This window comes from Natator depressus, chromosome 5, assembly GCF_965152275.1.
Source record: "Natator depressus isolate rNatDep1 chromosome 5, rNatDep2.hap1, whole genome shotgun sequence".
Lineage (NCBI taxonomy): Eukaryota > Metazoa > Chordata > Testudines > Cheloniidae > Natator > Natator depressus.
In genome coordinates this window covers 52,953,060-52,980,847 of record NC_134238.1, presented here as the reverse complement: position 1 = coordinate 52,980,847, position 27,788 = coordinate 52,953,060, and the positions used below count along the sequence as shown (strand labels likewise).

The following is a 27,788-nucleotide window of genomic DNA, read 5'->3' as shown; positions in this document are numbered from 1 at the left end:
AAAATAAAGACAGTCCTTTTACCTCTTCAGAGAGTCCAAGCAGTATAGGCCCTTCCTCAGCTTTCCTGGTGAGCATGCCCTAGCTCTGTGGGGCTAAGGCACTCTAGCTCCACTTCCCTCTGAGTGCCACTGTGCACTGGGTTTAGATCCTTCCTCTTAAGGAGTCGCCCCTCTCAAGGTTTGAGAGGCCTCACAGGTGCACCGGATTGGGGCTCATTGTGCCCAGATGAGCATTTTAACCCCTCCCTGACCAGAGTGGAAACCCATCCCACCACAGTGTCACTAGGCATACCCCATGGCTCTTTGTAATGTGATCAAATGAACCACATTACAACTCTTTCCCAGTGAATTTTGGGACAACTTGTTTGCCCTTTGGGGAATAAAGGGGGAATTGTGGGAAGGCACTGGAGGACTATTAGAACTTGCGTAGTTTACATTCTCGCTGCAAAGTGGGCAGGTTGCCAGCTCGTGGGAAAGCCTTGACCTGGTTTTAGCCTATATACCCAGATAAGCCAGCTAGCCAGGATTGAAAGCACCACTAAACTTCATGGGAGAGTTGTGTATGTGGAGTGGAGCCAGGTAAATGCAACACCCAAAAAGAGCTTGAGTTAATTCTGCAGAGATGATGTACACTCAGTGGCTTCAAAGGGAAAGTGGGAAAGGGCAGGGTCTTTTCAACCACACAATTAACTTTCACTTCTGTTGATTATTATCAGATTTTTGTTTTCAGTGATTCAAGGTTTGTGTTGCAACTGCAAGGTAATGTCTGACAGTATCAAGACAGTTTCCTATGATATGTTTGTTTTTTTTTAAATGGAAACCTATTTGTCTTTATTGTTGGTAAAAGCTTCTATGTACAAAATCAAAATCTTGGGACAAATGTGAGTCTCTTTAAATAAATGTAAAATTGAGCCTATGGTAGATTTGTAGGTCTGAAGGTGTTTGGTTTTCAAGGGAATCTGGAGCCATTATGCTGGTCTATTCTTGGTTGTCAATAATCTAACTGTACTAAAGTTATCACGTAAGGAGTTTTGGGGGGCCTGTATGAAAGACTGAGAATCTTTTTCTTTAATTCACAGGAGATGTGTGTGATTCCAACCCCTGTGAAAATGGTGGCATCTGTTTATCTGGGTTGGCTGATGACTTCTTTTCATGTGAATGTCCCAGTGGCTTCACAGACCCCAACTGTTCTAGTGTTGTGGAGGTTGGTAAGTGCAAACGTAGAAGATGGCAATAACTGTCTAATTATTCCATTAGTCCATGATTATCCAAATAGTGGTGTGTCCTTTGCATTTTGTGTCATTGCCTTGTTCGTTATTGGTTCTTTATCCTTGTGTCTAATGTTTGTAGCATCTGAATTCATATTTTCTTTGATTGTTTCTTTGTTCCCTAATTATCTCTCAATTATATCTGAAAAGAAAAACTATGCAGCAAAGTTCAGTGTTTTATTTTATTTATTTTGTCAGTTTGCCAGAAATTTTACCTATCTTGTAAAGGTCACAGCAATCCAATTCGTTCAAATACCCTGCTGCTAATTTCAGTGATTTTATTTATTTTAATGAGGGCTGTAAAGCTCAATTGCTTGATAAGCCAATGTGGCCTGATTCTGAACTCACGCTTTTGTAAATAGAGAGTGACTACAACTGAATAATATGGATCTAAAATCAGCATCTGAGAAAACAGAATAAGGCCTATTTTGCATTTGTTTGCATTTCACAGTAACAGACCAGTTGGTTTGGATATAATAGTTAACCATTATACAAGAACAAATTAGAAGTGTGTAGTGGTGTGACAATTTGCAATGAATGGATGCATCTGAGTGACTGAAAATACAACTGGGGGGTCTAATGAACCAGCCTTCAGTGTCTCATCAGAAGATTGTTTTGGTGAAGGGGGACTCAGGAAGATGATAGAGTTGAGTAGAGACACATAGCTACAAATTCCATTATCTCATACTGAATTGGAAAAGTTTTGAACCTGGGCTGGTGGAGGTTGAGTTTATAACTTACTCTGAAACACAAATAGAAAGGAACTGACGATCCTATATAATCGTCAGATGCAATCAGTTAGTTAGGGTACCTGTCTTCTGCCTTTAACAGTGATATATGACATGCAAATAGATGAATGAAAGAGAATTAAAGAACAGAAAAGAAGGAATGGAACAGATATCTATGAAACAGAGAGCTCAGTACACAAATGTATGTGTAAGTGCAATCAGTGTTGGATTCGAGAGGTAGGAGATTCGAGGGAAGGATAGAAGAGGTGATTATCAGCAGCGTTGATTTATAGTGGAGATGAGGATGCTCTTTTCTCCCCTCATATTAGAGGACCAGAAGTCCTGCTGCTGTTTTTTTTAAGCTGTGACTCTATGGTGGTCCCAGTTCTCTTGATGTTTGGTCTTTCACATGGTTTGCTTTCCTACTGATGACTGATTTGTGTTTGATTATAGCGTAGCATTATGAGGGTGTTACACATCACACCTGTATCACATAACACTGTAACATGCTACATTCAAACACAGCGGCTGGGCCCGCACCTCACTGCCAGCCAAATCCCAGCCTCCTATTTCTCTTGGACCCACTCTTCATTAGTAGTGAGGACCTGCGTATGGTTCTGTGGCTTTATGTTCTGTTTGGCCCTGGGCCCCTTGGCAGACAGGACTTGGGCTGCAGATCACTGGATCTGTGTTTAAGATGCCACTTCTTGGTGGAATGTCCCAGGAAATTTCTCTGCTGCCTGGTTTGATCTTGAATGTCTTATATATTTATTAGATATATTAGGTAACTGTTGAAGTCAGTTTAATATTATTTAGTTTCTAGTTATTCTCCAGGAGTAATGTTCTTGAGTCTTTTAATACCTCCTTTACTATATTTCCTTAACAAGCTTATGAGACTAATTATTCTACTGCTGAATATTAATGTTTTAATATCATCCAATTTTAGGGTTGTTCATCAGCCTATTGAAATTGCAGATTTTATGGCACTAAAGAAAAAACCTGTAACCTATTTTGTTCCATTTTGCTTGTTGATGCAGTGACGTTTACTACTGCCTTGAAAAGATATAGAAGTCCTCTCTCCACACAGCATCTCCTTCCAGACACTAATACTGCTGTACCCAGAGTGGGCCCCTGGCCATGCTTTCCTGTGTTATGTGCTTTCCTGTGGCTATGAAATGTCATCAGATATGATAATTGGCTGTCCCCTAGCACCTGAGTACAAGTAACAGCCTTTTTCTGGCTCGGTGCACAGGTGAACAAGTGGTAGAAAGAGGCTCCCTAAGTACTTACCTTCCCCTTTCCTCACTAGTAAATCTGTGCTGGCCTGGGCAGAATTTAGCTTATTAAGCAATAGCTTATGCAACCCTAGAATAGCCTTGGCATAGGTTTTTTGCAGTAAGTTTATGGACTTACTGTGTAAGAAATTGCGTTGTACAGAACTGGGAAGAAGCCAATTGTGAGTGAATCTGAGATGAAAGCATAGTAATAATGTGCAGTATAACTTACAATTATTTTTTTTTACTGAGAACTTTAAACAATTCTATAAGGTCCACATTAGTAGGTAAAATAAAGTACAAACAAGTAAAGCATTTGGAAAGATGGAATAATCATGTTGCATATGCAGAAATAATGCTAAGTTTTTAATTTGAAATCCAGAGATAGTGATTGGTAGAAAACCCTTTTTTAATTCAAGTAGTTATAAACATTTATACACTAGCTAGACTACAATACATTAGTGCAGCTGACATTTAATACTTTTTTTGTCCTGTACAATTACACTGCGTGTGTGAAGGCAGTAAGGCAAATCGTTATTTTTGTTGTTCATATGTTATAATGATGTTGGCTGAGTTGTGCTGGGATTCCCTGCTTTTCCACTCTGCTTATCCAGAACACCTTGTCCAGTTCTGGGAGAACACTTCATCCAGTCTCTGGGATCCGAAAAAACCCTCAGACTCCAGCGCGTCACTTCAGTTATTTTATTAGGCATGTAACAGCTCTTTGTTCTCTCTAGCCAGGCCCAGACACAGGGAGTTTAGGTACAGGGTGATACCACAATTCTAATTCATGTCACACACTACACAGTTTATATACATCTTTCCTGGCTACTAACATCTATACTTCTTGTATGTAAAGACCAATTGCTTTGCAGATTGCATATGGTAAGCTTATCAGTTCAGGTTGTTTACGCCGACTTTGTGTACTATAAACATACCCACTATAGTTAGATTCTTTGACAACATGTGATGTTTATCTCTACACCATCCCTTGTTGCCAACTTAACACTTTGAGAGTGTTGTATATGTGTTCCATTCTCAATAGTACCCATACCGTTAACATACACTAATTCTCTAGGACTCCCTGTCCATCTGGGAATAACAGTCATGATTGGAACAATCCTATTATTATTTTCATGTGGTGCCCAGGACCTTCTAGTCTTGCAAATTGCAATTTTTCTTCCCCAATATTATAAATTCCCTTTTCCAAATCAGTGTTCTGTTTAAAAATCTAAACCCTTTCCCCTGCTTTATCTCTTCTATCCCCTAAATTAAATGCTTTACAAATTTAGTTCCAAATGTGCTGCAAGTAACCATGTCTTGCTTCTTTCTTTACCTACTTTAGTAGGCTGCAAACTGACTCTCATTGACCCAACTCTGTCCTCTATTTCCCAACTCCAATAAGTACACCAAGGGGCCAAGTTGATCCAGCAGAAAGTATGGGCTGTGCTACTTTGCCTTCAGGAATAGGTGGTATGTGGCCTGATCCTGTATGATGACTTTGGAGCCTATGTGATATTTGGTCTGGTCCCCTTTGGCATCAAACCACACCTAGGTCTTCTGCACACTTTTTTGCAATGGCAAAATCTGCTTCTGCAAGTCCTATACTCAGGACTCTGACAAAACTACTGTAGCCATATGGCCTCGTACAGGGTTAATCATATTCTCCCACAGTATCATTGGTCTTTCCATTAAGCCTCATAAAGGGAAAATCCCATAGATCTTCATTCTCCAGCTCTGATGCATACTAAGCCCAATTACTACCTGTGATATTTACTCCTTTCATGAGTTCAGTTTTAATGGTTAAATTCATTCTTTTCACTTGCCCCGCTGCTTTGGAATGATAAGCAATGCGGAATTTCTGATCAATGCCTATCAGTGTGCTGGTGTCCCTAGCCTCTGTTTGCCAGAAGCTGGGCATGGGTGACAGGGGATGGATCACTTGATGATTACCTGTTCTATTCATTCACTCTGGGGCACCTGGCATTGGCCACTGTTGGAAGATAGGATACTGGGCTAAGTGGACCTTTGGCCTGACCCAGTATGGCCATTCTTGTGTCCATACTTTAACCACTGATCCAACAAATCCTCTACCATTATCTAAATCAGTTGCCTTAGGAACCCTTCACCAACTGAACAAATTATACACCAGGTGTTTAGCTGTTGTCAATTGACTCATAATTTTTAGTTGGAAATGCCTCCACCCAATGTAAGAATGAGTCACTACAACTAGTACATATTTGTCCCGTTGGTGGGTTAGGGGTCGTTCCCCAATGTAATCTGTTTGGATCCTTTTGTTTCTAGGGTTCCCTGGGAGCCTGTTCCATGAATGCCCCTCTGCATTTTCTATTTGCTGGATCATATCTAGAACAAAGAAGATAGGAATTAAGATGCCCATTCAAATCCTATTCCTGGGCCACCATCCTGTTTTTGCCAGTGTTTCCTGGGTAGCTTTGTATTTAGGGTGACCACCCATAGTTGATCCATGTACTCATGCTAAGAAATCCTTCCTCAGATCCCTTTGTACTACCCATACTAAACCATCTTCTGACTTTACACACAAGAGTCCCTTCTTTATTACTAACTCCTGGCCATCCACCTTTATTCCCAGGCTTTGAACTTGCTTTCATAGTGGACCTAACTCTAAGGATGCTCTGCAATTGCTCTGGCTTAGTTTGTAATGATTGCTGTTGGCTCCAGGTGATAGCTGCCAGTGGAATGGCTTCTAACCGAGTTTCCAACAGACAGGGCGATCTGGTTACCACTGTGTCTTTGGCTGCTAAATCTGCTGCCTGATTTCCTTTTATGAATAGCCCTTTCTTTCTGTGTGCTCAGATTTTTACCATATCTGCTCTTTTTCAAAATGTTTAGTCATATTATCCAGCATTTGCAATGTAGCAGTGAACTTGATTTCTCCTTCATCCATAGCACAATACTTGTTCTGAGCCCACCAGGCCAGAATCAACACAGCTCCCCTGAACACCCAATCCAACTTCAAGACTATGGTAAGCTTAGAGCAGGACCCTTTTTCTTCCATCAGTACTCTAACAACAGCTGCTCGTTCTGCATACTGAGCTGGCTTATTCCCACGATTATACAGCAAAGTATTTACAATTACTTCATCTCTCAGCTTTGCTGCTATCCAGCCTCCTTTCCTTTATCCCTTTACATAATGGTTACTGCCATCAGTATACCAAATCTCCTCCTCTCTAACCTTGTTAACATTTAGTTCTTTAAAGATTAGTTGCCAAGTGCTAGCTGAGCTAACTTCACATTCATGGGGCATTCCTTCTATGCGGATCCCTGCCATCCATTCCTTTCGTTCTTTTAGCCGTATTGCCTCCAGTGAAAATAATAATGATGATGATGATGATGATGATGATGATAATAATAATAATAATGTGGATTTCTTCCCATCCTCCTTCCCTTTTCTTTTTAACAAGCTCTATGCATCTCAGTTGTCATAAAAGTTTTGAGGAGAGAGAAGGTTGCGTGTTATTCTAGGACAGTGGTTCCCAACCTTTAACAGCCCGCAAACCCCTTTCACTAAATTGTGAAATCTCGTGAATCCTCCCCCCCCCCAAAAAATGAATATTTTCAGGGATTTAAGTTTAAATTTCCTCTGCACTCCATGGGGCTCCTGCTGCTGGACCCCGTTGACTGCTCTGGTCAACTGAGCTCCACTGAGCTCGGGCTGCAGGTCCCGCTGACTGCCAGGGCTTGGGCTGCCAGCCCCAAGTGCCCAGCCCCGCTCTCCCTGGAGCTCAGCCAGCCAGCCCTGCACAGAGCGCTGGGATTCAGTGGGCTGGCTCCCCCGCTGATGGGGGCAGGGCTCGGGCTGCCAGCCCCAACTGCCCTGCCCCATTCTCCCTGGGGCTCCGGCTGTCTGCCCTGCAACCAGGTCCCACCTGCTGCCCCCGATGCCCAGGGTCCTCTCGCCACCATTAGTGAAATTTTTCTGGCAACTCCCCTGTAATGTTCTGCAAACTCCCAGGGGTTCTCAAACCCCAGTTTGGGAACCACTGCTCTAGGAATAAGTGGGGAAAAAGGAACAACACTGTAACTGAGCAGGTGAAGGTGTGACTTGGAAAAGGTGTGACTATTCAAACTATTCAATTTTGATTTTAGAATCTTAGATTTGATAGCTATCTGTATGGGATGAGGTGCATGCTTAGCTAACATAAGCAAAGAATAAAAGTTATAAAGTGATAGGGAGAGGGATGGTGGAAGAGCAACAGGTATATTAGAGTATAGCTGGGAACAATCTCCAAAGCCGCATTGTAATAGTCTGTAGAGCTCTTGATGAGGATATATTTACCTGTGCATCAGCTCTCAACAGTGCAGAGCTAGGATCTATCTTGTTACTGAAAAATATTTTAAAATCCCCAACCCCCATATTAAACCAGTGGGAGAAGTTGTTAATGGCATGACAAAGATAATGTAAGTTTAGGGGCAGAGGGCAGAAAATCATCTGGGGTTAGGGGAGGAAGGATGGAGGTGTTGGAGTTTTTGAAATGCAATTCTGTTCTGATAAGTGATTTCATTTAAAAAAAAAAAGAAGTCAACCTGGGATTCCATGCTTACCATATTTCAGAGATTCCCATGTCAATTTAAGTCATTTCCACACAAAAAAAAATCCGTATATTTTTGCCACCTGTCAGCTCTGAAAACTGAACCTAGGACCTATGAGTCAGTCTGGGTTCTTTCCTTCTCATGAATCATCAGCAAGTTAAATTAAACCCTCCGTGACACCAGTGCAATCCCATTGCCTTTGGTGGCTTTTCACATAGAATCCAGTGCTTGCTTTCATGCTCTCTTTTTCTTTAGCAGTTGCATTGATGACTGCACTCACAGGAGTAAAGAACAGTGACATAAGTCAGAAAATGTCTGTCAAAATAAAATTTTGATAAAGAAAAAATTTACATTTATTGTTCTGTTTTCTGACTAATACTATTAGAAATTTGTCAAAGAAATAAGCAGAAATGACTGAATAAACACAAGAATACATTTGAAGATCCACAAGTTTTTTGTTTTTTTTTACATTTTTACACATTTCAGAGCAGAAACAAATTTTAAACTGCCCCCACTACTCTATGCCATTGAGCTAATAGGGTTTCCCTTCCACAGTGGCAATAAAATCATTGAGACAAATTGTTCTGTGGGACTTCAGTGTCCACATGAAAAATTCCTTTGGGCTACCATATGGTCCCATAGCCAGACATTGTGAGCATGTCTACTCTTTGAGGTGCAGATGTAATTCCCAGCTTGAGGGGATACGCTCTCACTAACTCTTGTCAAGTAGCATGTTAAAAATGGAAAGTAGCCATGGAAGCATAAGCAGCAGGAAGGGCTATCTGTCACAAGTGGTTGCTTACTAGTGATATTAGGTACGTACTCAGGGCAGCTAGTCCCTCCCATCACTTGTGCTGCCATAGCTATCATTTATTTTTAGCATGCTAGCTCCATGAGGGCTAATGTGAGTGTATCTCCTTGAGCTGGAAATCACAGCCCCAGGTCAAAGTGTAGACATACGCTCTGTTAGGTCCTTCTGATGTAGCAGACCACACTGTGGTTCTTGATGTTTGAGGGGGTAGAACTGGCGGGGAAAGGGATGAGGTGTATGTTACACCTTGCATGAAAATAGTTTCAATGGAGTTTCACTGGTGTAAATTTGGGGGAACACAGTGGTGTACTGGGCCCATTATCTGGATGCAGAATCTGCCTTCGTGATAGCAGAATCAGTTCTTGAAGGGACAAGCACAGAATCTTCTCTGCTTCAGTTTCAGCTTGTGACACCTTGTTGATCTGGCCGATGTATGGGCTGTGACTTGTGAGTTAGATCCCCATCCTTCCTGGATGGTACAAAAAGATGTCATCTTTGCTCAGAAACCATCTCTTGATGCTGACAAACCCTCCAATTATTCTCAGATCTCCAATTACCATTTTGGGGTAAAATCATTGAGAAGGTATTTGCAAAACTGCTCCAGCAGTGTGTCAACCGATGAAGATGTACGTGTCTATCCAGATTCTTTGGGATGTATCAGCTGCCTTCAATACCACTGATCATGAGGTGAATGAAGTTGCTCTTGAATGAAATGTCTCTGTTTTTCATTGAGAGATTCCTCAACAGGGACCACTGCAAATCCCCATGGGAGGCGATCTCATGTGGAGTAGTGTCACGTGATTATACTTTATCACTGTGATTCAGTGTGTGTGTGTGTGCCTATTAGTAGTCCTGGGGTATGTCTGTGTAGTGGTCCCTCACACTCGAGTGGTGAGGAAAGCCACTTCCCCTCACTGCTGGCAGGCCACAAGTAACAGTCTTATAGGGGAAAGCTCCGGCTCCATGGGCAGAGTGAAGCACAACAGTCTTTGGTCCACAGCCTCCTGGCTGGGGCAGACAGTAATTAACAGTCTATAATTAGAATTCTAGAAGGGAACTCTGGCCATCTGGGCAGGGCTGGGCCACAAACAGTCTTTAACCCACTAGCCACCTGGCTGGGCAAATAGCCATAAATAGTCTATCGAGGAGCTCTGGCCCTCAGGCAGGGCAGGGCACCAAACAGTTTAGGATTCTGGTCTGTAGTCAGGGCAGAAAAATAAAGTTTCTAGAGGCGCAGGCCCTCAGGCAGGGAAGAGCATCCAATGGTCAGGCATCCTGGTGTGCAGACTAATAAATCCACAGGCTCGGTTCATAGCGAAGGAACTTGGTCAGGTTTATTGTCAACGACGCACGGTCCTAATGCCCTGGCTCAATGGTTACAGGTACACCAACACATGTATGCCAGTTGCAATGGACTAGCTTAGCTAGTGGCAAGACCTTCCACTATCCCCTAGGCTAGACAAAGATACTCCCTCTGAGATACATCTTTATACACCAATACAAACAAGTTATGTATCACCCTTGACGTATCAGGGTGCCATTCTCTGACATATTAGGGCACCACCCATTGCCTGGTACCTGTAAGTTCAATCAGAACATCTGTATTTATCATGCTGTGTTCCTGACCTTATCCTTAAGGATGGGCCAGTGTTATCTTTGAGAAATATGTTTATCTGGGTGTTCTGGTACCACCTTTCCGGAATGTGTTTGCGTATATATTCTTATACCTAGCACTACTTAGGAATGTGTGTTTCTGCAATATCAGCCTTGTTCTTGCCAGATTCTGTGAGCTGGGTCTTCCTCTTGCTCACAACTTAACTTTGCTTTATACTAGCAAGTTTTGACCATGAATTTAGCTCAGGCCTCTAATACAAGGCCTTATGTTTTAGGCCTTCTTCTTACTACACCTGGCTCTGGTGCATGGCCAAAAAACACAGGTCTCTTGACCTCGAGTGGGGAGTCTGCCATCCCAGGGTTGGGGTCTCAGGGAGTAGGGGGACCCGGGCCCACCTGACTCCACTGGTTCCCAGCCCAGGGCCTGAACGGTGGTGGAGTGTTCTGCCACTGGGTCAGCGGGGAATCCAGACACAACATGCTGACTCACCCTAAGGCAGCAAAACCAGTCTTGTCCACTGGGGCTACTTCTTACCACAGTCTGGGTGTAGGGCCCCATGGTCCAAGAATCCTGTGTCTCCTCAGGGTATGTGGCCCCTGACAGCTCAGGCAGCTCCTCAGCATCTTCGTCTGCATCCCCTGATGGCAAGGCTTCAGTCCACTGCAGGGCTGGGATGGGCTCTTGAAGAGGTGTTTGCTCCCTAGAAAAGATGTCTGCTCTCTCCTCTGGCTCAGCAGCAACTGAGCTCTGGAGCTCTCCTTTTCTACTTCCTGTCCCGCCCTGGTACTTCCGGTGACGGGGGCAGGGAGTGTGACTTTTGCATGTGTAGACTTTGTGACTTTTACACGTGTAGACATACCTGAGTTACGTTTGATCTAGCTAGCTCAAACAACATTAGCAGTGAAGCTGCAGCAACACTGGTTGCACAGGCTTGGCTGGGACCCTGCTTATGTATTCAAGTGGCTACCTGGTGCTCCCATGGCTCCACTGCTATTGGATGGAATCTGTTTAGACTTGAGTAAAGCTCTAGATGTTGTTAAAGCACTTCACAAATTGCTCCATAATTGCTCGCTTCTTAGACTCACCAACCTGTGTATGGCATGAAGGCATCAAAACTGAATAGGTTAAATCAGGGGTGGGCAAAATGCAACCCATGGGCCGGATGCAGCCCATCTAACATTTCTTTCTGGCTCGCCACATTCTTTGGCAGCCCCCTCGCAATCTCCAGGCTGCTAAAAGTCCCGTGGCGCAGTGGGGCGCTCAGGCAGGCTGCCTCCCTGCCGTGGCCCCACGCCATTCCCGGAAGCAGCCGGCTGCTGCTGGCATGTCTCTGTGTGCCCTGGAGGGGGAAAGGGAGGCAGCTCTGCGTGCTGCCCCCGCCCCCAGCACCATCATCACAGCTACCATTGGCTAGAAACCGGCCAATGGGAGCTGCAGGGGCAGTTCTTGCAGGCACAGGCAATGCACAGAGACCCGCTGCCCCCCAAGGGGTGCACAGAAATGTGCCACCAGCAGCCAGCCGCAGCTGCTTCCCAGAGTGGCATGGGGCCATGGCATGCAGGCAGCCTGCCTGAGCCTTGCTGTGCCGCCGGCCAGGAGCCGCCTGTGGTGAGCACCTCCCGGCCACAGCCTACACCTTGCACCTCCTCCCACACCCCAAACCCCTGCCCCAGGTCAGAACCCACTCCTGTATCAAACCCCCTCCCAGAGCCCATACCCCTCACCCTCTCCTGCACCCCAACACTCTGCACCAGCCTGGAGAGCCCCCGTGCACCAAACTCCCTCCCAGATCCCGCACCCACTCCATTAATATAATAGAAATGTGCGGCCCATGACAACTTACCAAAATTCATGGAGTGCCGTCTCTATGAAAATTATTGCCCATCGCTGGGTTAAATGGAAATGGATGTAAGCAAAAAGTCATGGTAGATGGTGCCTAGATGTAGTGGAGAAAAGCTGTAAGTGATAATTCTGTGAAGTCAATGCTCTTCAGTTTGTTTATTAGTATCCTAAGGCGGGGTTGTGCCTGTAGAGTGGCAAAATTTCCAGAGGACACCAACATCTGCAATGTTATCATTACCTTTATTGACAAAGATCATCTTCAGAAAGCATTTAATTGGTTATGTGAGTGATCTACGAAATGAGTGATGGATTATCAGGTGAGTAAATGTAAAGCAATGCCCATTAGACTGAAGATAATATTCATAAAGGAACTTATGCTTCAAATAAAGTACTGGATTGCAGCAAAAGCTTCGTCCAAAGGGGTCTTTGTAAATAAATATGACTCCAGAAATTTTAAGCAAGTAAGTAGTCCCATTGATTTGAATGGGACTGCTCACATGCTTATATTTAGGTTCATACCTACAAACCAGGTTTAAAATAGAGGTCTGTATCATTGTACAAAGACATTAGGAGGCCCTAGCTGGAGTACTGCATCTAGTTTAGGGCATCTTACCTCCTTAGTTGTGTTAAGATTCTGGAGGGAGACCAGAGGAAAGCTATGTAATTAATGAAACATATTTTCTTGGCTAAGTAAGGCTGAAGAGCTATACATATTGGAGAAGAACAGGTTAGAAGGGGTCTTGTTGCATTGTACAGCTTAAATGGATCATTGTATAAGGTAAAAGCAGCCATACACATAAGTATTCATGAAGATTCAAAAAAGAAAAAACCTTACTTAGGTTAAATGCCTAGAAATATTTCTTTTTTCCTCAGGAAGTTATCAGTGTTTGACATTCTCTGCCACAATCCACCATCAAGAGAGATGCTTATCTCTGTTTTTTGTTGTTGTTTTTTTACAAATATGTCATGGGTTGGTCAAAACTGAAATCAGAGGTTGTTTTTGTTTTTGTTTGTTTAATATAGGTCATATCAACACTGAGACTCCTTTAAAATAATATCTATTCACTTTTAAAACTTCCCCTTAATAGAGATAATCAATTAGGATCTGTTGATCAATCAATTTTCTGTGCTTGCTGAGGATGGGGTAGTAATTAGTGGACTTCATTTTTTCTTGTATTCTACTGTTTTTATTTGCTAGTACAGTGCAGGTATCCCTGATGATTTTAGAAGAATTCACACGTTAATTATCCCAATAAAGCACAACATTTTTAAAAGCTGCATTAAAGACTAAGAAGGGCTATTTCTCTCTCTCTCTCTCTCATGTTCCCGTATGCTCCTGGATTTTTTATGCAATGGGATCTGACTCAACAGCTTGGAAACAACTCTCTAAAATAAAAACACCAGAAGGAAACGGATTCTTGAGCTGAAAAGGCAAATTGGTCATTAAGATAATTCTGGAATCCTGAAGGATGGAGATTAAAAGGTTTGAAAACATCTTGGACAGAAGTGATTGGTTGCCAGACCTGGTGGTGGTCATATTAATGGAAGTTCTAAATGCAGTGCATTTACCGAGTAAAAAGAAGCAACAATAGAATTGCTAATTACTGCAACTTAATGACAGAAGGACATACGCTAGCTAGGTTCCATTTTCTTCTGAAAGCTTTTTCAGAAATTTTGCAGCATGATTGCAATTTTTTATCTTTAATGATCTAATATCTACTAAAGAGTAAAATTTTACATGAAGTAAAATTTTGAGTCACCAACAAATGTACCTTTACTTTCTATTTGAATAATCTGCAGAGATAAGAGTATTAGTCCGAATTCTTGAAGTAAGAGAGGTAATACTGTGACCCCTATTCTCCCTTCCCCTTCCCCCACCTCCTCCCCAACACACACACACACACACACACAGAGTAGCCTGATCAGGCCTTTGTTGTCCAGCATAAAATTCCAGAACAAAAAACAATTTTAACTGTACAGAATAATGTACCTGCTATCTCTTTTGTATCTTTCCAGAATACTAACTGAAATTTTAAAACCTTGTGGGCTTTTTCAGTTTTCAAACTTGAATGTGCAGATGGATTTGTGGAAGCAAGTATTAGTTTTTATACCCTGAAGAAAACTTGAGGTTCAGGGTCTCAGTTGGTGTAAACTGGCATACAGTAGCTCTATTGAAGTCAGTAGAGGTATGGTGATATACACCAACTGAGAATTTGGCCCCATTTTTCAGTAAACTAATGGACTCTGGCAACAGATTTCCATTTGACCTCAGCAGAGGAAATGACTGAACAAGCTTTTAATTTTTGAATATGTTTTGAAGTATATGTTCTTATAGAACCTCCAGTAATAATTTCTTGTTTGTTTAGAGCCACATGTAACTTTATTCATATACTGGTACTAAATAATCACAAGATATCAGTTTCCTGCCAGTTGTAAACAGATCAGGTGAGAATATGCTGTAGAGAATAATCCTGCACTGGTGGGCGTAAGGTCTAGCTCACCTAATAAGTCTCATCCATCTCTAATTTCTGTAATTCTAAGATAATCAACCCAGTAAACAGTTTCTTTTGTGAAAATATCCTTGGCAGCACAATATAGCAAGGAAAGCCTTTTTATTTTTGTTTGAAACCATTTTATTTAAGATGTATTATATAGAACTATTTCACTTACTGATGCCTATAGTTTCTACTATTCTGTAACACAAAAATACTGCTTCTCTTGTTTTATATGAATGATTAATAATGATTTAAGACATGCTTAATTTGGTATCCTTGGCAATCAAAATGCATTAGGGCAGTAGATTCTGCACTAAATCATGGTGACATACATATATATTTCTAACTGATTACATAGGCTGACCACATGTTTAAGAATTGGCATTGGACCAACAGTTAACTGGGTCACACTAACATTACCCATGGTAAACCCTGCTGAAATTAATCTTTTCCCTTTTTAAAACACAAGAGCGTCACTCTGTTAATAATCTGTGACAAATTTTCATCTGGGTTTCTATCTGGTCTACACTTCTGTTTGTGAAAACATATGTGGGGATCAATACTTTTCAGATGTATACATCTGCATGTGGACTGTAAAACAAATAGTTAATGCAGATGCACATTCGAAAGAATGGGTGCGTGCATGTAAGAGTTAGACTTGCTCAAGTGCGCACACATGATTTTTTTTTTTACCCGTAGTATTGACCAGTGTATGACAAATCTGTAAGCAGATCTGTGGAGGCCAGCAACTGAAACGAGGCTATATCTGTCTAATCCTTCCTTTCACGGGGGGGCCCTGTGTGTGGAGTGGGGCCATCCCCCCTTGGCCCAGATTGGTATACCCTATCATACAACTGTTGGAACTCTGCTGGATCAGGCAATTTCAATTACAGGGACTCAGTGCCCCAGGCGGGGCTGGCTACCACTCAATCTATGCTTCCCGAGCCTCCTGGCTGGGGCAAAAAACCATGGTTGGGGCTTTGACCCTCTGGGCAGGGAAAAGCCGACAAGTAGTCTACAGCCCCGAGCAGGGCAAAGCAAACAGTCTTATGGCCCCTGAGCATCCTGGCTGGGGAAGGCAATAGCATTTGAGGGGCTCTGGCCCTCTGGGCAGGGCAGAGCAATCAATCAATCTATGGCTGTAGTCCCCAATAACCACGTCTAATGGTGAAGGCACCTGGACCCACCTTACTCCACCAGATTCCGACCCAGGGGCCTGTGAAGTCAGGATATTCCCAGTTAAGGGTGCACGCATCAGCTTCTACTACATTCCCTGTGTCACTTCCTACTGCAAGGTTCATCTCGGGCATCTCATCAGCTGGTAGTGGTTCAGCATCCCAGTCAGTGTCTGCAGTCAGTTGGTCATCCACAGCATAGTCTGGGTCCATGATTCCCACTGCTTGGAGAGTCACAGACACCTCTGCAGGAACCTACAGGACACATCCTTACTCCTCCTCAGCCAGCCCAGACTGAGATGGGCTGCCTTCTTTTATCTGTCCATTCCACCTGGATCATGCGCAGAAGAGGTGAAGGGGCATGGTTTCCTGGGCCCACAATGACTGGTCTGGCCCTGTTGGCCCAGTGCAGGGTTGATACACCCCATCACACTACCATCATAATAAGTAAGGCCCTATAAAATAAATTAGATCATCCTTCTTTGTCCATTAAATGGCATGTAAAGAGGAGATCTGTCTTTTGTGTGTGTGTGTATATGTAAATTGTGTGTGTGTGTGTATATGTATGTATGTATGTGTGTATATATATAAATATTTCTGGACTTTGGTTGCTGCTGTGCCACCAAATCATACCCTTGGGAAGGTGGTGCTGGCAGCATGGCAAATCTGAGTTCATGTTCTCCATGTCACACAGAAAGCCCAAGATCCATGGGAATACCAGAATCCTTTCCCTGGATCTCAATCTGTGTGCACTTCCCAGGCATTTACCATAGTTGCAGCATGGTTTCTGCCTATGCCATGCTGCCATTGGCTAAGTTAGACTAGTTGGCTGCCCATATCACATCCACAGTGTAGAAAGAGCTATGGAGAGGGTAATAACTGCTGCCCTGATAGCTGCTCTAAAGTCATCTTTTTGCCTAGTGATGCCCCCAGCTTCATGGAGCATACCCTATATGGCAAATACAAAAGGGACAGAGGTGACTTCATGACTGAGTCTTGATGGAGGGAACACATCCATTTTGCTAGATGATCCACACTCACAAAACAAAAAGACAGTATCTTTCCAAATAGTTTACAATCTAAGTCTCTAAGAAGAGAGAAAGAGGTGGCAGAGTGCAAGGTATTAATGAAATTATTATGATTAGGATAATAAGTGAAGGTCAGAACAGCCATCAACAACTGTCATGTGTCAAGCATGTATGGGCATCCTCACTGTATAGAAGAAGGAAGAATGGACCCCTTAAATGCATAACCATAAGTGCAGTGACATTCAGTATACTCCTGGGGGAATTCTGCACCACTGCACAAGTGCAGAATTAATGTCCCCCCACAGATTTTTTTCTCCTGCAGAATAACTGATTCTGATGGGGAGGCAAAAGGAAGCTGCAATTACATCTTTCACCCACCAGGGGCTGATGTGGCACCAGAAGAGAAGGCAGCTGGCTCATGGGTCAGAGCAGCCAGCTGCACAGAGGGAGGGGACAGAGGCTTCTTTCTTCACAGTGCCCTTCCAACAGGGCAAGATGAGGAGGCATAGGATATGGGGCGGGGGAGGGACAGACAGAGGGGGACGCATGGGACTGCTGGTGGGGGGGTCTCACAGACTGAGGTAGAGAAGAGAGATGCAGAATTTTGCAGAATCTTAAGATATTATGCACAGAATTTTTAATTTTAGGTGCAGATTTTCCCCAGGAGTATTCAGTAGTTCTGCAACAGTATTTGCAACCTGTGAGAACTCAAGTCATGCAAAAAGGAAAAAAAGCCTCTCTGCATACAGTATGGGGTTTAGTTGTGAATCATTTTAGTAATGTTTATAATAGTACTAAAGCTAGGTATTTCATAAATCCTTCCCAGTACAGATTTTGAAAACCATGTTGGGAGAGTTGTTAAGATTCTGTGACTCTATCAAAAGAGAAATTGGTATGAAAAGAATCTGTGTTGAAAGGCAGAATTAGGAGATGCACATAAAAGATGAACAAATGAAACGGTAGAGTGTGATGGTTTGGGGAATCTATCTATGTACAACTTATGAATTCTGATTAGAGTTCATAAAATCAATATGTAACATTAGACCTTTGTGTGTTTTGTGTGTATTTTACTGCGAGGGAATGGGTCAGCTACCTTGCAAACCTGGTCTGGAAGCACCTCCAGGACAATCAGAAGAGTAGGTTTCAGAGTAACAGCTGTGTTAGTCTGTATTCGCAAAAAGAAAAGGAGTACTTGTGGCACCTTAGAGACTAACCAATTTATTTGAGCATAAGCTTTCGTGAGCTACAGCTCACTTCATCGGATGCATACTGTGGAAAGTGTAGAAGATCTTTTTATACACACAAAGCATGAAAAAATACCTCCCCCACCCCACTCTCCTGCTGGTAAAACAAGGGGAAATAGGAAAAAACAAGGGGAAATAGGTTACCTTGCATAATGACTTAGCCACTCCCAGTCTCTATTCAAGCCTAAGTTAACCTATTTCCCCTTGTTTTTTCCTACCCCTTCCCCCCTCCTCAGACGTTCTTGTTAAACCCTGGATTTGTGCTGGAAATGGCCCAACTTGATTATCATACACATTATAAGGAGAGTGATCACTTTAGATAAGCTATTACCAGCAGGAGAGTGGGGTGGGGGGAGGTATTTTTTCATGCTTTGTGTGTATAAAAAGATCTTCTACACTTTCCACAGTATGCATCCGATGAAGTGAGCTATAGCTCACGAAAGCTTATGCTCAAATAAATTGGTTAGTCTCTAAGGTGCCACAAGTACTCCTTTTCTTTTAATCAGAAGAGTAGTTAACATTGAATGACTCGGCCATGGTAGAGCAATGAATATGCTAAAGAGCTATGCTAAATTTCTCCCAAGCTTGACTTTAGGGAGGGAGGTTGTGGAAATTCCCTAGCAGAACAGGGAAGCAAAGAGAGAGGTGTTTAAAGCTGCTGTTAAAAAGGTGCGTGCTCCCTGAGTTAGGGGGGCACTGGATCTGAATAAGTAAAGGAGATCTTGCTGAAAGGGGAGGAAGAGAAGCTGAAGGCTGAGGAAGGTCTTGGGAAAGGGCTGTCCAAAGCCAAGTGGGTCCTCAGCTATGTAAGGACACTGGACGAATGGTTTTAGTAAGCAGGGCTTTGTTGATTTTACATGGATCTGTAAGTCTACATGCTTTCTCTATTAATAAAGTGTAAATGCGTGCCTGCATGTGCTTACAAAGTTACTTTGCAAATCCTCTAGGTTCCTTGATGTAACTGTTATGTGTCCCCAAAGGGTTAAACTTTAAAATGGAATGCCTATTAGGGTGAAGCTTTGAGAAAGAGTGTGGGTGGGGGGGATGTACTGTGTGAGTGAGAATGGATACCAGACAGGGAATTTACACTCCCGGAATGAGTCTGAGAAGCCAGGGACAGTGTCTGGATGCTGCTCAGACTCAGTGGGCATAGGAGCATGCAGGATCCAGTGTTTGGATCCAAACATAGCAGCCTGGTGAGTGTTCGACACAGGGCACCTGACACAGTGTCAAGTCAAGTGTCAAGTGAAAATTAAAGTACTTTGGAAGTGTGTGGAATAGTGATGTGTGTGTGATGATTAAGGAAATAAAGATTCAAGAAGAGAACAAGTGTCCTGAGATACAAAGGAAAGCGGTGAAAGTTAGCATAGCAGAATATTAACTTAGAACTGGTTTACACTTGTGATAAATGAAAGCGTGGGTGGGTGGAGGGTAGCTCCCTTTTATGGACACCCAGCCAGCCAGTTAGCTATAAAATCCCTCTTAGTAGTTGTTCTCTACTTGCTTTACCTGTAAAGGGTTAAAAAGTCTCCCCACATAGGTAAAAGGAAGGGAGTGGGCACCTGACCAAAAGAGCCTCTGTGCTAACCCCAAATGCTTTTGTTTTGCTTGTGACCTATAAGCTGGACCTCAAGGTTATTCTTCATGCTTAATTCTTGAAAGTGTTTTTTTTAAATCTAGCAATAGCCTGAGTTTTCAAATGTGTTTTCTTTCTTTTTGTTTTTAATAAAATTTACCTTTTTTTAAGAACAGGATTGGATTTTGTGTCCTAAGAGGTTTGTGCACATGTTGTTTAATTAGCTGGTGGCAACAGCTGATTTCCTTTGTTTTCTTTCTCAGCTCTTCGCCAGAGGGGGGTTGAAAGGGCTTGAGGGTATACCACAGGAATGAATTCCCAAGTGTGCCTTCCTGGCTTCTCAAAGGGGTTTTGCACTTGGGTGTTAGCAACATCTACCCATCTCAGGTCAGAGAAAAGCTGTAACCTTGGAAGCTTAATCCAAGCCTGGAGTGGCCAGCATTAATTTTTAGAATCCTTACGGGCCCCCACCTTCTGCACTCAATGTGCCAGAGTGGGGAATCAGCCTTGGCAACACTTAAAACTTAGGTAGATCTAGCAGTGTTGCTCAGGGCAGTGAAAAAATTTGCGCTGTAAGCTCAGTACACAGGTCACCCTTACCTCTGATGTAGGTGAGGTTGGGTTGACGGATGGATTCTTCCATCCACTTAACTACCGCCTCTCAGACAGGTGGGTTACCTACATGGATGGGAAAACCCCTTCCATCAGTGTAGGGAGCACCTACATTATAGTGGCGTAGCTGCAGCACTGCAGCAGTGCCTCCCTGGTGGCTGCAGTGTAGACATACCCTTAGAAATAACAGAGAGTAAAATAGAATCCACAGCCACAAATGGTGAGGAGACAGGAAAGCTGCATATGTGTTCCAACCAGTTCTGATCCAAAGAGGTAATTTAAACATAAGCATTCATTAACAATGTTATTTTGTACACGACACAGCAGGTTGACCCACTGGAGGATTAGACAGTTTCCAGACACTTATGCACAAACCAAAAAGTTGTTTTCCAGCATGGAAATGCATTTATTGAGAGAGAAACTAGGGAAACCTGAGTACATGAAGTCATTACATGAGTCTGACTTATGGACCCTTTCAATGAAGATGTTTTCCTTAGTGTGACAGCTGTGCAAAGAGATTATTCATGATGGTAAACATTCATTATTTTCACAGGTTTGAAAAAATGCTTTTAGTCTCATTCTTACCTCACGTTCTGTGTAAAAACAAAAAGCTGTTATCATAAGCAGATCAGCTATTCCACTGTGAAAAGCTCATGTTGTGATAATGACAGCATGGACTAATCAGTTTCCTCCTGAAGTCAAGAGAATTGCTACTGTTAACCAAGCCCCAGTCCTGCAGTGTGGTTCATTGGCATAGATTTGTCGTACCCGGTGAAGTCATTGTGGCTCCATGCTGGCACAAGGTCAGTCTGCACACAGGTGGTAGTGAGTTCAGAGCCTAAAATATGAGCATCTCTATGCATCAAACCTGTAGCTTTGTAAAGCAGAAAATTGCAACACCTAATGCATTGGAATACCCATTAAGTGAAAATCAGTCATAATTTTCTACTACTCAGATGTTTACTTCGACTACTCTTGAGGAGACAACATGCAGGAAGGCACTCACAGAAGACAGATTCATTATTTTTTTTAAATGTGCAGCTGTACTTTTCTCTAGAGGGAGCTATCTTTGATTAAATGCTGCTCGTTGCTTCTATTTCTTTTGTCTGAAACCAGTCGACATTCTTATCTGTTATCGCTCACCTTAGATACCCTAATTAGGCAACAACAACAAAAAAATGGATTCATTTTGCAGATAGGGAAATTGCATTGTCAGTATCATTTGATTTACACAAAAAATATGGCTATGCGGCCTATAATTTAAAAGGAGAACTCTAATGGTTTTAGAAAGAAGATGTCTAATTTCAGCTCCTGCTTTTGCTGGCATGAAGGGAGAAACATCTGCAGCAGTCATTAGCTCATTGCTGAATACATTGGCTTGGGTCAGCAGCAAGAGAGCAAGCAATGGATTAGCTCTGTCCTTACTAGCAGTGTCACTGGGATTAATTTGAGTTACATAGAAACAATTCTGCCTGACCGAAACTTCACAAACCAACTACTCAAATATACTAGTCAGAATCTCTGTTAGGCTCTTCCAAAAGACGGATGCATTCAACGTACAACCTCTGAAAGAGAAAATGGAGTCCTAAAAATGATTGCCAATGAAAAGTTAGATGGATTCCATTATTTTTAAACTATTACAACCAAATATATTTGATCCTAGGTTTAATCCTTGATGACCCAAGGGTCAAGGGGGGGAAAAAAGACTTTCCTCGAAATAGTAGAGGAAAAAATATTTCAATGATGTTTAAAAGATAGAATGTTATGAATCTCGTTATTACTGTGGAAGTGCAAAGTTAGCAACATTCCTTTTAATGCATATTTTACATGAACACACGTTGAAGGATATCATTTGCTACTATATGGTTCCTCCTGATCCCACTGAAGTCAATGGGAGTTTGTCATGCAGTCTAATAGCACTGCGTTTGGAGCAGGATTAGTCCTTTAATTAGGAAAAGTGTTTGTTGTTAATTGTTCAAATGGCTGGTTAATCGGGGTGAAATGAAATGGCATCTTATCCCCCTTCTAATTTAATTTTCCTCTTTTGAGCCTGATATAAGTCCCTGTCTATAACAAACAGAAGTTTCTTTGTATTGCTTATGAGCTCTGTTTGTTCAAAAAATGATCCATAGTTGCTCCACTGTTCTTCTTGACTTGGCAGCTGTAAATTGCAGGCCTGTTTCGCTGCCTGGCATTCCCCTTTCTCCTTTTGTGCAAAGTCCTTGTTCTCTTCTGTTAGGAGTGATGTCAGTGAATGCCTTTAGTGTGTACAGGAAGACAACTAACATATTTTGGTGGTGGAGGGGCTGAGCTTGATTGATAGAGTAAGGCAATCAATGGAGCACTAAGAAAAAAAATCCATAAAGGGTTCCAGGTGATTAAAAATAAGGATTAAAGCCAAAGGCCTTCCAACACACACAAGGGGAAAGTATACTGAGAAAAGATGCGGAGTATCTTTTGGGTTAGTTTTATCTGGGTTTTTTAGTGGTAAAATTTTGTGGATAAATTGGACTTTGGCAACCAAACTCTATCCACATTCATGCTATCATGGGGACATGTTCCATCACTGGGCAAACACAGTTCCGATAGCCACCCACTGGTCATTTTTTAAATTGCCTGATAAATCTGGTGTAAAAAGATCCACAGAAGGAAGATTTAGCTCATTAATTTGAGCTGTCTCCCACCAAGGATCACTTCAGGTGTGTCAGTATAAAAGAAAAATTCTTCTGTGGCCTGGCTGACCTTTCCTCACACCCAACAGACTGTTACAAAGCTAGGACTTGTGACCTTCCCCAGGCTTGTGAAGCCTCACATGGTGTTGAAGCCTGAAGGTAATCACAAAGTAATGTGTTTTGGAAAATAGGCTAGAGCTTCATTAAGCCTCTTTGTACTTATGCTCTACATTTGTCACAGCTAAATGCTAATACATTTTACGTGATCACTTACTGCTGGTAAATCTTGACCCCAGTTACAAAGGAATTATCTGGGATTCATTAGCCCAAATTCAGATCTGATATAAGTGGTTACAGCTAGAGCTGGTCAAGAATTTTCCATCAGAAAAATCTGACAAAGTTCCCTTCATGCAAAATAGACATTTTCCTTTGGAAAACTCTCTCCCCCCTCCCCCCAAAGAGATATTTTTGGTGGAGAATAAATGTCTGCTTACCCGAAAAGCTTGTGTTAATTGCACTTTTTGCTTGCAAGATGAAAGTGAAATTAACAAGAGCATTCCCAGGCAGGCATATGGCAAGCCAAAAAAAATCCATTTTGGTTCTCCCAAAAAGGGATTCCAGAAATACTCCATTGGGGTGGGGGGGGAATTCATGATGATGAAGTTTTGTCCCAATTTGGGGTGGGAAAATTTTTTGAAACAGGCAAAATATTTTGCTGGTCGAGATTTCCATTTTCTGGCCAGCTTTTAGTTCCAGTTCTCCTGATTTTAGTAGAGTTGCATCCATATTATTCCAGATCTGAATTGGCCTCTAAACTTCTAGTGGTGTTAAATGAGATCATATGAAAATTTGTTACTGAGATAAGATATAGTATAAGAAGCATGCACAGCCAGTGCAATGCAATAGAAATGTATATTTCATTGATTTGTTGCAGGTCACTGGGAGATAACAATCAATTCAGTCAATCATTTTCACATTTACAAAGTACTTTTTACACAAAGACCCTAGGGCACGACACAGAATCCATAAAAAGACACAAAAGTGAAAAAGACTAAATCAAATACTGGATGTTTCACTTTAGCCCTACCATATGACATGTAGTATGCAGAAATTTCCCTTCAGCACCATATACATATGGGTATGTGTATCTCTTTCTGACATACACGTGTGCTTATGAATTCAATGTGTCTGTGTGTATATATTTCTAAGTATGTGTAAATCAGAGATGCACTTTTGTGTGATTTGTGTATATGTCTCTCCCTCTCTCTAGACATTCACACACATGGTACATATACTACATAAGCTAGCTGTGTAGTTCTTTTAAATACAAAACTATAACTAAAATCCACTAGTTTAAAGCATGGAATATTTATGAGATGGAAAAATCTCCCCTCCAATGAATGTTTATAATCACATTTTTTCATTTTAGTTTCTTGAATATATATCCTATTCAGTCATAAAAGCCTTAGATGTATTATGCTTTTCCTGAATACTGTATGTACATAGTAATTAACATAGATTCTTAAAATACATTGTATTTAAAATTTAATATTCTAACAAATTCCTTTATAGAAAATATTTTCTGCTCAGTTTAAGGCACAATAAAATTTCTAGTGAGAAAAACCTTTTGAAGAAACAAATTTTAAATGTATTTTGCCAAAACAGAATTGCTCTTTCTCTCCCTCCATTGAAGTCAATGGAGTTATTCCATGTTTACACTGGTAGAAATTAGATGAATAACTGTCACACAAATGTTAAAAATGTTTTATATTAAAATAAAATCTTTAAAAATAAAGTAACATTGTTTGTGTTGGGGATGCAGAGTATTTAGTTTATCTCTGAGGAGTAAACATAAAGGGTGGCAACAAGAAGGATCAGATCCTCTAAAATTAACCTTATCTTTTTTTAATTTGTGCTTGTAATGAAAGCAGGGGAGATGGCATAACAAAGTGCTCTCAGGGCACTCTGTGCTTCCTGGATTTCAGGAGGCAAAGTTCAGACATACTGCCTTCTTGATAAAATTTCCTAGGGCCTTGCAGATGGAGACAGTGTCAACAGCAGTTTTGGCACTGATGTCACTGCAATCATGAGCAGTTGCTAAGTGTAGTTTAATATATTAGTGTTAATGTGGTAAAATATATACCATAAAATACACGTCTTCTGTAGTTTAGAGTTGATAGCAATGCTACCATCATCTGTGACTTCATCCATGGATTGAGGAAAGAGTTGGTTAAGCATAGAAGTCAATTCTTGCTGTCAATTAGCTATTGTTCCTCCAACTGGGCAGTTTGTTTCAGAAATACCAAGTCCAAAGTGTCTCCCTATGAGTCAAATGTTAAGAGTATTCCATATAATTTGCAGTATAAATACAATTGAGAATGGTAAACAACTTGATGTCCTAAGGGCAAACTTTGTATTCCCATAAGAGCTTTCGAATTACCATCTGTTGTCCATACATGTGTTCATGTAAAATACATGGACATCCATGCATAGGAGCCAACTCCATGGGTGCTCCAGGGCTGGAGTACCCATGGGGAGAAAATGATGGGTGCTGAGCACCCACTGGCAGCCCCTGATCAACTCCTTCCCCTTCCCTCAGCACCTTCCCCCCGCTGCAATCAGCTGTTCCGTGGTGTGCAGGAGGAGCTGGGGGGAAGGGGAGGAGTGAGGGTGGGGTGCACTCAGGGGAGGGTGGAACCGGGTGGGAAGAGGCAGGGTAGGGGTGGAGTGAGGGTGGGAAGAGGCGGGGTGGGGTTGGGGTCTTGGTGGGAAGGTGTAGAGTGGGGGGCGGATCCTGGGGCACAGCCAGGGGTTGAGCACATTAGAAAGTCAGTGTTGCAGAATGAAGACTGAGATGTATAAGTGCTTTAGATCTCATCACTCATTACTTCAAATGGGGTAATTTAAAGGAAGGCTTAGCCGTCAGTGTTTTGATGTGGGAGGGGGAAGGCCAAAAAGAATTAAGGACCAGATTTTCAGAAGTGCTCAGCACCTAATCGTTCCTGTTGACCTCACTGGGAGCTGCTGAGGGTTGAGCCCTTTTGAAAATCTGGCCCTAAATTACTAAAATATGATATATGAAATGTGAATAAACCTGGTCTAAAAAACTAAAGACTAGTATAGTTGAGTTAGATTTCTTGAAATCCAAATACTTACATATGAAAAAAAAAATCCTAACACAACGTGTTTTATAATCAATAAGTCTGGCTTCTTCACAGATCAAAATTGAGAAGCACTGGGAGTACTGAAAGTACAGCGAAAAGTACTGGAATACTGACGGGTAGTTATGTTCAAAGTGCTCTTTAGAAAGGTTAAGTCAGAGAAGCTGATAAACTTTAGACTTCTAGTGACTTTATTCATTAAGATAATTTCCATTGTTTTTTTTATATTCACTTTATTTTCTCATGAGTAATAGTGCCCGAGACCTCAAGATTTAATAATTTTATATAATTGTGTTGACAGTATATAAATAATAAATTAGAGAGAATCTTACATATTTTGGTAGTATTTTAGGGACCAATCTTGGTGAAATGTTTAGCAGTTCTGGGAGGTACAAGGAAGTCTCAGCTCAAGATGCATTCAGTACCTTGAAGACTCAGACTCCTAATTATGTATCATCTTCTTTTATAATCATTGAGTACGTTTTGATGTCAGCATTACTGGAAATAATTTTGTGTCTATTGCCTTCAACGTTTGTAATTATGTTTCAGTACAATTATTTGATGGTATATTGATAAATTGAAATGAAACAATCAATGAAGAACTTCCTGTGACTATTAAAACTAACACAACCTGTGGTACAAACCATATGCTAGGTTTACCATACATTTCCTTATTTTCTTACAGCCTCTTCCAGCTGATGTTTTCTACTTGCCATACTGCACATGCTGCAATTCTATATTTCTGGTAGACATTTTACATCATAAACAGCAACAGATTCAGCTACATTTAGGGATCAGTCCTGAACCAACTGAAGTCAAAAGCAAAACTGTTATAGACTTCATAGGGAATAGAGCTGGGATCTTAATCAGCAAAAATAGAAGAGAGAATACTGTAAACATACAATATGATCAACTCAGTGTGGCTGTCCTTACCCTTAACCTGTGCATTTCCTGACTTTTCTATTGTTAACTGTGCAACTGTAATGTTGGACTGGAATCATAGGACTGGAAAGGACCTCAAGAGGTCTTCTAGTCCAATCCCCAACACTTAAGGCAGGTCTAAGTATTATCTAGACCAGGGGTCCCCAACGTGGTGCCCGTGGGCGCCATGGCGCCCGCCGGGGCATTTTTGTGTGCCTGCAGGACACCCCGCCGCCGAAATGCCTCCGAGAAGCATTGCCGTTTCTCGGCGGCATTTCGGCGGCGATGCTTCTTGCTGCTACCACTTCTCGGTGGCGGCATTTCGGCGGCGGGGTGTCCAGCGCCTGCCACAGTCTTCTGGGAATAGCAATATGCTATTCCCACAAGAAAGGTTGGGAACTACTGATCTAGACCATCCCTGACACATGTTTGTCTAACCTGCTCTTAAAAATCTCCAATGACAGAGATTCCACAACTTCCGTAGGCAATTTATTCCAGTGCTTAACCACCCTGACAATTAGGAAGTTTTTCCTGATGTCCAACCTAAACTGCCCTTGCTGAAATTTAAGCCCACTGCTTCTTGTCCTATCCTCAGAGGCTAAAGAGAACAATTTTCCTCCCTCCTTCTTGTAACAATCTTTTATGTACTTGAAAACTGTTATCATGTCTGCCCTCAGTCTTCTCTACTTCAGACTAAACAAACTCGTATTTTTCAATCTTCCCTCACCAGTCATGTTTTCTAGATCTTTAATCATTTTTGTTGCCTTTCTCTGGACTTTCTCCAATTTTGTTCA

The 27,788-nt window shown here is 42.0% G+C and overlaps 1 protein-coding gene across 1 annotated transcript in view; it reads left to right on the top strand.

Moving 5' to 3' along the window:
* The window catches only part of EDIL3 (EGF like repeats and discoidin domains 3), a 390,724-nt gene that overhangs the window by 109,835 nt on the left and 253,101 nt on the right, over positions 1-27,788 (top strand). Inside the window, exon 2 of the mRNA XM_074952821.1 lies at positions 1,080-1,208. Within this exon, the coding sequence (XP_074808922.1) occupies positions 1,080-1,208 (129 nt within the window). The remainder of the gene's footprint in view (positions 1-1,079; positions 1,209-27,788) is intronic.